General features: G+C 62.0%; 1 protein-coding gene across 1 annotated transcript in view; it reads left to right on the top strand.

Moving 5' to 3' along the window:
- The first annotated feature begins 4798 nt into the window (after nucleotides 1-4798).
- Nucleotides 4799-10206, top strand: part of CAMSAP3 (calmodulin regulated spectrin associated protein family member 3) — a 9288-nt gene continuing 3880 nt past the window's right edge. The window contains exons 1-13 of the mRNA XM_029916511.1: nucleotides 4799-4802; nucleotides 5097-5350; nucleotides 5677-5799; nucleotides 5879-5974; nucleotides 6144-6176; nucleotides 7057-7104; nucleotides 7356-7494; nucleotides 8089-8228; nucleotides 8313-8406; nucleotides 8485-8539; nucleotides 8685-8758; nucleotides 8995-9064; nucleotides 9161-10204. Of these exons, the coding sequence (XP_029772371.1) occupies nucleotides 4799-4802; nucleotides 5097-5350; nucleotides 5677-5799; nucleotides 5879-5974; nucleotides 6144-6176; nucleotides 7057-7104; nucleotides 7356-7494; nucleotides 8089-8228; nucleotides 8313-8406; nucleotides 8485-8539; nucleotides 8685-8758; nucleotides 8995-9064; nucleotides 9161-10204 (2174 nt within the window). The remainder of the gene's footprint in view (nucleotides 4803-5096; nucleotides 5351-5676; nucleotides 5800-5878; nucleotides 5975-6143; nucleotides 6177-7056; nucleotides 7105-7355; nucleotides 7495-8088; nucleotides 8229-8312; nucleotides 8407-8484; nucleotides 8540-8684; nucleotides 8759-8994; nucleotides 9065-9160; nucleotides 10205-10206) is intronic.

Below are 10206 nucleotides of genomic sequence, written 5' to 3'. Positions count from 1 at the left end.
CACACACACCGCCCGCAGCCGGACCCACACCCCGCGTCAGCCCTCCCTGCGCTGCGGGCGGCGAGGGAGCCCCTTCTTAAGCCTCCACGGCCCTGGCCAGCGGCTGGCAGCTGTGACTTATTACCCCATTTTTCCTAGGAGGCAGGCGAGCCCAGGAGAAGGGAATTGGCTTGTCCGAGATCGGCGGGGGTGGGGGCGCAGGTGTAAGGCCTTCTTCCACCCCGGGGCAGAGCGTCCACCCCTCCCGTAGGGCCACGTGTGTGAGGAAGTCAGGCCACCCCAAGGGGGGGGGGGATGTGGGTGGGTCCCCAGGATTCCTGGGCCCGAGTGGGCAAAGTCAGGGCCCTAGGGCAGCCCCACCACCCAGGCCAGAGCTGGGAGCCCTGGCCTGCTGTGGGGCAGCTGGGGTTAATTAAAGTCTGGGCCTTCCCAGGCGTCCTAAGGGGGACGCCCTCCTCTCCCACCGGCCTGGCCGCTGGTCCCGGCACCAGCTGGGCACAGCCCATCCCCCTCTTTCAGTGGCCTTCCCAGATCAACCTGTTCTGGGTGTGGGGTTCGGGGACAGCTGCCCATCTCCTGGGTCCGCCCAAGCCTGTGTCTTTCTCCCAGCACCCTCCCATGCAGGGCCCACTCTGGGGCCTGCCCTTCCCGGAGGATCTGTCTGAGGGAAGGAAGGGGGCCGGTAGGGACAGATCTGGGTCTGCCCCAGCCTCTCCCGTCCCAGGTTCTGTGGCCCTGGCTAGAAGCCTCGACTCTGGGAATCAGAGTTGGGTTTCGTCCCAGGTTCACCAGGTTATGGACGAACCATTTCAATTCTCTACACTTCTGTTTCCCCCTGTGTATAGGAAGGCTTTTGTTCACTTATTTATCCGTTTCGCAAATGTCCGTGGGGTACCCGCTAAGTGCCAGGGCAGTGCTTGGGCGACCGGGAGACCTCACATTTCTTCGCACCATGTTTGGCACACAGCGCGCAGTGCTCGCTGGCACTGCTGCTGTGGCCCGTTTGGTATTTTTGTTAATAACATTAACATCATCATGGAGCAGAAATTACTGTCCCATTTCATAGAGAGGAAAGCGAGGTCTCCCGAGGAGATGCCCTGACTCACCCGGTCCTGTTCTCACTGACCCAGCTCCCTGCGCTGGGCGATTTCCTCCCTGAGGGTCACGTTCAGTCGGCCTCCTGCCCACAGAGGGGGCTGAGGGACGTAGGGCGGCTGGCCCAGAAGGGGAGGTGGGTGACAGAGCTCTGCTTGATTCATGAACCCTGGGACTTTTACTGATGCCTGTGGGGTGCTAGGCTGGGGCCAGGGACTTGGGACCCAGCGGAGGGGGGTGAGTTGGGAGAGTGGGGGATGGGACACGAAATCAGATCTTTGCTGCTTAGGGTGATAAGGTCTGTGTCGTAGTGGCTGCAGTGAGGCTGGGGGGAGGAAACGCCTGAAATCTGCCAGGGACGGGAGGGCTGGAGAAGGGAAGGCTCTCCGGAGAAGGGAAGGCTCTCCCGAGAAGGGAAGGCTCTCCCGAGAAGGGAGAGTTTGAACCATGAGGGACAGATAGGAGTTTGCCAGAGGGAGACCACATGTGGACCGGCCTGGGCTTTGGACCATCAGGGAGTTCTCAGAGAAGAATGTCGTGCAGGTCCCAGTAGTGGGGTGGGGGCCCGTGGAGGTGAGAGGGGCTGGCGGGACAGCAGAGGGTCTCTTCAACTGTGGCCGGGAGATGGGGGGATCTGAGGGCACTGGGGAGCCATAGACTGTGTTTGGGGACTGACAGAATGAGCTCAGATATGCAGGTGCCTGGGGAAAAGGTAGTTCGGGCAGCCTGGAGGCACAGGGGTGAGAGGCTGGGCAGGAATGGTGGCAGGTGGGCTCCGCAGAACTGTGGCTCAGAGATAGAAAGGGTGCCGTTTCTACCTGAGTTCGGGAAGCACCACACCAAGTCCCTTATGCCAGAACCTCACTGTGACCCATAGGGAAACTGAGTTCATGTCAGCTCGGATGTTTCTTAGCTGTGTGATCTTGGGCGAGTTAGCTCAGCTCTCTGGGCCTTGGTTTTCTCATCTGATAAGAATGGGTGTCATGGGGATGCATAAGAGGTGGCCGTCGTGAAGTAAATGCCAGATGTGCCCTAGAGCTGTGTGGTCCAGTCCAGGGACCACAGCCACATGTGGCCGGTGTTTGTTGTGCTGTAAATGTAAAACACGATGGCTTCTGAAGACTTGATACCAAAAAAGTGAAATATCTCATTAATAATATTTTTATATTAATTACATGTTGAAGTGAGAGTATCAGATGTATACCGTGTTAAATATATACCAAAGTTACCTGTTTCTACTTTTTTTTTTTAAGTTTATTTATTTTTGAGAGAGAGAAAAAGCGCAAGTTGGGAAAGGGCAGAGAGAGACGGAGAAAGAGAATCCCAAGCAGGCTCTGCAGTGTCAGCATGGAGCCCGATGCGGGGCTCGAACCCACAGACTGTGAGATCCTGAGCCGAAGTCGGATGCTTCACTGACGGAGCCACCAAGGCGCCCCCCTGTTTCTATTTTTTTTTTTTTTTTTTCATGTGGCTGCTAGAAAAGTTAAAACTACATATGTGGGTCGGAATGCCTGGGTGGCGCAAGTCGGTTAAACGTTCGACTTTGACTTGGGTCATGATCTCTCGGCTCGTGAGTTCGAGCCCCACGTCGGGCTCCATGCTGACAGCTCCAAGCCTGGAGCCTGCTTCAGATTTTGTGTCTCCCTCTCTCTCTGCCGTCCACCCCCCTCACACTCTGTCCGTCTCTTAAAAATAAACATTAAAAAAGATTTAAAACTACATATGTGGGTCAAATTGTATTTCTCTTGGCCAGCACCACCCTATGGTAAATGATCAATAAACAGTTTTTAGTAGAAAGCGGTGGCTCTCAACCCCAGGGGTGGTTTTGCCTTCAAGGAGCACTTTGATAGTATCTGGAGACACTTCGGGTTGTCACTGCTTGGGAGGAGGGTGCCACTGGCATTTTGTGACTAGAGACCAGGGACTCTGCTGACCGTCCTACGAAGCACCAGACAGCCTACCCCAGCCCCCGTGAAACAAAGAATTATCCAGCCCCAAGTGCCAGGGGTGTTGAGGCAGAGGCTCCCACACAGGTACAGAGGAAGTGCTTGGTAAACATTAGCTGTTGGTAGCCCTAGCTCGCGTTTAGTCATCTTGATGGCCCTGACAAGTCCTGCAGGAAAGAAACTTGTTTACTTTCGCCAGTGGGAGCAGGAAATGAGCAGGGGCTGGGGAGATAGGGAACAGGGTTTGCGCTGGGGAGATGCCAGGAGAATAAAACCAGAGGACCTTAGGTGTTGCAGGGGAAGGGGGAGAAGAGGGATGGTGATTTCTCTCAGAGGGAGTAGCAGATTTGAAGCAAGGTACTGAGCATCATGGGAGGTGCCCAGAGGGCAGTGGGACACACGGCCTGGGCTGCAGCAGGTGGCAGTGCTCAGATGGCCGCAGAAGCCATCGCTGGGCAGGTGCGGGGAGGGGAGTACATATCCATTTACAGGGCTGTTCTGACCGAGCCGTCAGGAACCTGCCGTTGAAGGGGCAGGAGGGGAGGAGGCCTGGCCGGAGTGATGGGGCAGAGAGGAGATGGAGAACTGGGATACTGGGGGAGGAAGCCTTCCGGAACAAGGAGGTGCTGGGCAGAGCGCCCAGGCGAGATACAGCCCACAACTGTGCGTTGGAGGCCCACTGCTGGCCTTGGGGAGGCTGGGAGCCGGCAGGGCAGGAGTCGGAAGGGCAGGTTGGGGTGGGGGTCGGGTGGAGGGAGAACTCTGTTCTTCCAAGGAGCTGCGCTGAGAGGGGCAGAGAGTCCACACGGCTGTCCACGGGGGTGGAGCATTACGTGGGAAGGTCAAGTGTGATTTTAGGGGGCGGGACGGACTGAAGGAAAGGAAGTCTGGGTCCTTATCGGTGAGGACAGGGGGTCTCCCGGGAGCCTGGCTGTGAAGACGGGCACCTGAGAAAGTTCTGGTATGTCATGGGCACAGGTTTTTAAGCAGTAGAATGCTGCCCCCTCCCATTATTTCAGACACATGGAACCCCAAAAGACAAAACAGCTGTTCTGATCGGAATGAGAGTTAGGGCCTCCCTGGAAGACCCGAGGGCAGGCGCCCTATGCTGGCCTCAGTCACCTCCTCCTGGACTTTCCCAGAGAATCGTCCTGGTGACTTATTCTGGTCTATCTGCTCCCCACTCATGGGTCCTGCTTGGGGCTCCATGCCCACACCCCCATCCCTCCTCATGCGGCTTCCTCAAGCCTCTCCCTGCCCTGCCCACCTCATTCAGTGTTTTCAGGGGTTTTGTGGCCACCCCTGCACGGTGATCTCCCCTCTCTTTGGACCCCCTGCCCCTCACACTCAGCTTTTGCTGCCTCACCTCCTATACCCCCATTTCAGCCACCTCCCTCTCCCCATCTTCCCACTCACATTTGCTGGGTCCCAGGACGGCTCCTTCTCCCTTCCCTGCCTCCTCCCTTCCGTCATGAGGTTCAGACCATTCACCCCCCTCAGAATGTCTGCAGTCTGGCCAGCCCCCCCCCCATTCCGTGGCCTGCCAGCCAGACTCCCAACACCGCAGCGCATCCCACCCCCATTTCCAAGCTGACAGAGGGCACGGGGGCTGCTAAAGGCCTGAGTTTGAATCCCAGTTCTGGCACTGACCAGCTGTGTGGCCTTAGGCAGATGCTTTCCCTCTCTGTGCCTCAGCCTCTGGAGTTGCCAGTGGCGCCCTGGCTGCTGCTTCCTAGGCTTGCAGGGCACCCGGGGAGATGGGTGGGTTAAGCGATCTTATCATTGTTACTGTTCTCTGAGGGCCTAGAAGACTACCCCGCCCCACAAGCCCCTGCTGCTCAGGTGGCCTCTCCTCCTCTTGGAACTGCCCTCCCCTTACCCCCCACGCATCGTGCTCCCCACCTCCTGGACTTGGCTTGCGCCGCCCCTCTGCCTGGAGCCCCTTCCTCGGGCGACCTCCTGCACACCTGCGCCCAGGTCCCCTAGCCTCCTGTCCCACGCCGTCCTCCAACGTATGCCAGGGCCCTGACCGGCCGCCACCCCCTCGCCCCACAGAGCATGTGCCCTCGGAGCTGTGGGAGCCCTTCTACACCGACCAGTACGCACAGGAGCACGTGAAGCCCCCGGTGACGCGGCTGCTGCTCTCGGCCGAGCTCTACTGCCGGGCCTGGCGCCAGGTGCTGCCACAGCTCGAGACCCCTCCGAGTCCCTCCGCGCTGCTTGCCCTGCTGGCGCGGAGGGGCACGGTGCCCGCGCTGCCCGAGCGCCCGGTGCAGGAGGCCGACCTGCGGCACCAGCCGATCCTCATGGTAGGCCCCGCCCCGGTCCGTCAGGCCCCGCCCACCAGCCCGGGCCCCCTCCCCCAAAGCTCCTCCCACCAGGCCTGGCTCCTCCCAGAGGCGCTCCCCTGGTCCTTGAGGACCTGCTTACAGGGTCCACCAAAGTGGTTCTTCCGGGACCCCTATCCTGGCTCCTTCCCTGAAGCCCCATCCACTAACCTTGGCTCCTCCCCAAAGCCCCTCCGACGTCTAGTACCTCCCCGCCACCTCGAGGTTCTTGATCTTGTTCTCCCTCAGAGGCGAGGGGGGCCCTCCATCCCTCCCGTAGTCCCACCCTCGAGCCCTTCCTTACACAGGGAGCCCACTTAGCCGTCATTGACGCCCTCATGATTGCCTTCGCCTTCGAGTGGACAAAGACACTCCCCGGTCCCTTGGCCCTGGCCAGCCTGGAGCACAAGCTCCTTTTCTGGGTGGACACGGTAGGTGCGGTTAGGCAGGCGCGGGCTGGGGGCCAGCTTTGCCCGGTGACCACAGTACTGACCTCTCCCTGCTCCCCAGACCATCCGGCGGCTGCAGGAGAAGACGGAGCAGGAAGCTGCCCAGAGAGCCTCCCCCGTGGCCCCTGCCGATGGGGTGGCCCCAGCACAGCCCTCGGTGAGACTAGGGCAATGGATGGACACAAGGACAGCCGGAGGGCTGGGTGGGCGGGGAAGGGCTGCACTGGGAGGGCTGGAGGTGACTCTCTCTCTCTCTCTCTCTCTCTCTCTTTGCCCTCTCCCCTGTGCCTCTCTTGCTGCTCCCCCCTCTGCCTCTCTGGCATCAGTGCCCCACGCGCTGGTACTGGAAGCTGGTTCCTGTAAGTGGGGCTGTTTCTCCGCGCCGTCTGCCTGCCTCGCTTGTCGCTTGGTCTGTCTGTCTGTCTCTTCTGCCTGCCTGTCTGCTCTCTCTCCTACCTCCTCCCGGCTGTGAGCAGAGGATATGGGACCCCGGCCCTGGGGGACGGAGGGAAGCCCTCTGTAGACCAAGAGAAGAGAGGCATGTGGAGAGGGCACATCACTCCCCAGTTACCTGACGGTGGGGGGTAGAGACGGGCCTCTCCTCCCAGTAATCAGGCGGGCAGAGCTGCTGGGCTCGTCCATCTTTGCTGAGGCGGAGGCTTCCGGCACCCCTGAAGGGGACCCTAGCCTGTCAGGCACACGGGTCCTGACCCCGGTGGCAGGGCACATGGAGAAGACCCCTTAGTCAAGAGGAAGGCCCCCAAACCCAGAAGAGGGTAGAAGAGCCTTCCTAAGACTCCAGTGTCCCTAGGACAAGCGCAGCTTTGGTGGGAGGGGGGCGACCATCCCTGAAGCACGACAGGGGGCAAGTGGCCACTGCCACCGGGGGCTTCAGGTGGACGGAGTCCCCGCCGTTGCTCACTCCGGGGCCTCCCTCCTTTCACTCTCGGGCCCGGGTTGGGGGCTCCTCTCCTGCCCACCTGCTTCCTCTGCACCCCCTCCCCAAGCTGGGACCTGGGTCTTTTGTGGGGGGGAGATTCCCTGCATGGGGGCTGCTCTGTGGGGTCCCTCCAGGCTGGGAGGAGCTGGGGCCCCCAAAGCCGGCCAGAGCGCAGTCAGGGAGCTTGCGACAGCAGTCAGGGCTGGCTCCCCCTCTCCCCCTCCCCCGGACGTGTGCTTGGGGGCCCAGCAAGTCAGCACCCCTCCTGCCCGGCTGACGGCTGCTCCTCTCCCCCCCAGCACGCAATTGCCTTCTGTTTGAAGGAGTCGGGGAGCAAACCCCCCATGGTAATGTATCCCCCGCCCCGGGGTCCCAGGAGTCCTGCCCCGGCCCTCGCTGCTGGCCTGGCTGCTCGCAGACACTTCCTTGGCCTCTTGCTGCTGCCCTGCCCCCGCTCCAGGCTGGCCCCACTCTGGCTCTGGGACCCCCAGCTTCACGCCCCCTCATGGCGGAAACCCCAGGCCTCCCCACCCAGCCTGCATGACCGCTGACCTGGGGGCCAGGCTGACCTCTGACCTAACGCGGCTCCCACCCACAGATTCGATACCGCAAGGACCGAGCTGTGGCCCGACGCGCCCCCTGCTTTCCAACTGTGACCACCCTGCAGGATCTGGCAAGTGGGGCCGCACTGGCTGCCACCATCCACTGCTATTGTCCCCAGCTCTTGCGACTCGAGGGTGAGTGGGTGGGCCTGGGCCACACCTGTCCTTTTGGAGACACCCAGGCATCTTCCGGACCTGAGTGCAGCTTTCAGACCTGGCGGACCTGGGTTTGAACATTTCTTGCCCTCGTTAGCTGTGTGACCTTGCACAAGTGTCTAAACTTCTCTGTGCCTCATAGAATTCACTCCCTCGGCAAATAATTATAGAAGGCAAGCTGTGTGCCAGGTCCTGTCTTAGGTGCCCGAGATCCAGTGCGATCAATACACATGTATGCTTCTGACCTCAGGCAGCTCACGTCCTAGTTGGGAGAGGAAGACAATCAATTCATCCAGAAAAAACATCCTGGGTGTTAGGTGCTCTGAGGGAGGGTGAGGTCGTCAGGAGAGGCTTTTTGCTTTGAGTTCCCGGGGGACGAGTTCTGTCGGCTGCTGGAAATAGTTGCAGTGGCCCGAGGAACAGCCCGTGGTAGGACCCGCTTTGCGACGGGCACCTGGCATGAGGCCCGGCCCGTAGGAGGGCCTCTGTGTATGTCGGCTGCTGGGCCCTCACTTCCCCAGGGCCCCGCTGTCCTCCTGTAGAGCTGGGGACCCAGGTTCCCTGTCCCTACAGAGGTGTGCCTCAAGGACCCCATGTCCGTGGCGGACAGCCTGTACAACCTCCAGCTGGTGCAGGATTTCTGCGCCTCCCGCCTTCCCCGTGGCTGCCCGCTGTCCCTCGAAGACCTGCTGTATGTCCCACCACCCCTCAAGGTAAGGCCGTCTCGAGGCCTCCCAGGCCGAGGCTGGCGTCCAGGGCTGTGGGTCCCAGGGGCTGACCCCGCCTTCTGCCTCCAGATCAACCTGGTGGTGCTGCTCGCTGAGATGTTCGTGTGCTTTGAGGTGTTGAAGCCTGATTTCGTGCAGGCTAAGGACCTTCCCGATGGTCACGGTGAGGCCTGACCCAGGGCGTGGGGCGGGGTGGGGCGGGGCGGCCGGTCCCTGCCTGACCCTCCTCTCTGTGCCACAGCGGCCTCCCCCCGGGCCACGGAGGCCTCTCCCGCCCAGAACAGCAGTGGCTGCAGGTACAGTTTCCCCATTGGCTGAGTGGCCGTGGCCGTGGCCCTGTGAGGCGGCCAGGGGAGGCTCTGTTCTTGGCTCCGGGGAGAGGTGAGCAGGGGCGGGGCGAGGGGGGTGGCCCCCCCCCCGCTGACGTGCATCTCTTGGCAGTTCTCCTGTCTTCAACTTCCGCCATCCACTCCTGTCACCCGGCGGCCCGCAGTCCCCACTCCGCGGGTCCACAGGTGAGGACAGGGATACAGCTTGTCACTGGAGACCCCTATGCAGACACCACCCAGCTGGCTCTGTGTCTCTTCCTGATCCTTCTGCTGGGTCCCTCTGGCACCAAAGGACCCCGTGATGACACCCCCCCACAATGGCCCCTAGCTGTCTGTCCACATAATGCTCCTCAGTGACACCCACTGGCAAGACCCCACCCAGGGTCCCCAGTGCCGTAGTGACCGCTTACCGCCCCTCCCAGGCTCCCTGAAGTCCTCGCCGTCCATGTCCCACATGGAGGCCCTCGGCAAGGCCTGGAACCGTCAGCTCAGGTGAGTGCGTCTCAGGGGCCTGGCTGGTGGGGCAGGCTGGGCAGGGGTGGGGCTGGGGCTTGCCCCAGGGGCTGACCCCTCCCTCCTGCCGCCCAGCCGTCCCCTTTCCCAGGCAGTGTCGTTCAGCACCCCCTTTGGCCTGGACAGCGACGTGGATGTCGTCATGGGAGACCCCGTCCTACTCCGCTCCGTCAGCTCAGACAGCCTGGGCCCCCCGCGCCCTGTGCCAGCCCGGACCCCCGTCCAGCCACCCCCGGAGCCTGGCGACCTCCCTACCATCGAGGAGGCCCTGCAGATCATCCACAGTGCCGAGCCCCGGCTGCTCCCAGATGGGGCTGCCGACGGCAGCTTCTACCTCCACTCCCCCGAGGGCTCCTCCAAACTGCCGCTGGCTTCCTCCTTCCCACTCGAGGGGGCCTCCAAGCCACTGCCCGACGGGCCCACCAAAGCACCCACCTACGTGCCCCACCCCGAGGGCCCCTTGAAACCGTCTCCCTGCCCGGCGGCAGAGGTGTCGAAACCGTCAGCCCTACCTGAGGGCTCCCCGAAGGCGGCGGCATCGTCCCCAGCGGCTAGCAACTCTGAAGTGAAGATGACCAGCTTTGCTGAACGCAAGAAGCAGCTGGTGAGGGCTGAGGCCGAGGCAGGGTCCCCGGTGGCCACCCCCGCAGCACCAGAGGCCCTGAGCTCAGAGATGAGCGAGCTGGGAGCCCGGCTGGAGGAGAAACGGCGGGCCATAGAGGCTCAGAAGCGACGGATCGAGGCCATCTTCGCCAAGCACCGCCAGCGACTGGGCAAGAGCGCCTTCCTGCAGGTGCAGCCTCGGGAGGCTGGAGGGGAGGCAGAAGCAGAGGCGGAGCCAGGCCCTGTCCCTGGAGGGGAGCGGCCGGCGGGTGAGGGCCAGGGGGAGCCATCCCCACGGCCCAAGGCAGTGACCTTCTCACCCGAACTGGGCCCAATGCCCCCCGAGGGGCTGGGGGACTATAACCGGGCAGTCAGCAAGTTAAGTGCCGCACTGAGCTCGCTGCAGCGGGACATGCAGAGGCTCACGGACCAGCAGCAGCGCCTCCTGGCCCCGCCCGAGGCCCCTGGGCCTGCCCCGCCGCCTGCCGCATGGGTCATCCCTGGTCCCTCGGTGGGTC

Source organism: Suricata suricatta, chromosome 12 (genome assembly GCF_006229205.1).
Source record: "Suricata suricatta isolate VVHF042 chromosome 12, meerkat_22Aug2017_6uvM2_HiC, whole genome shotgun sequence".
Taxonomy (NCBI): domain Eukaryota; kingdom Metazoa; phylum Chordata; class Mammalia; order Carnivora; family Herpestidae; genus Suricata; species Suricata suricatta.
Note: the sequence above shows the minus strand (reverse complement) of the source record. Positions and strands in the feature narration are given on the sequence as shown.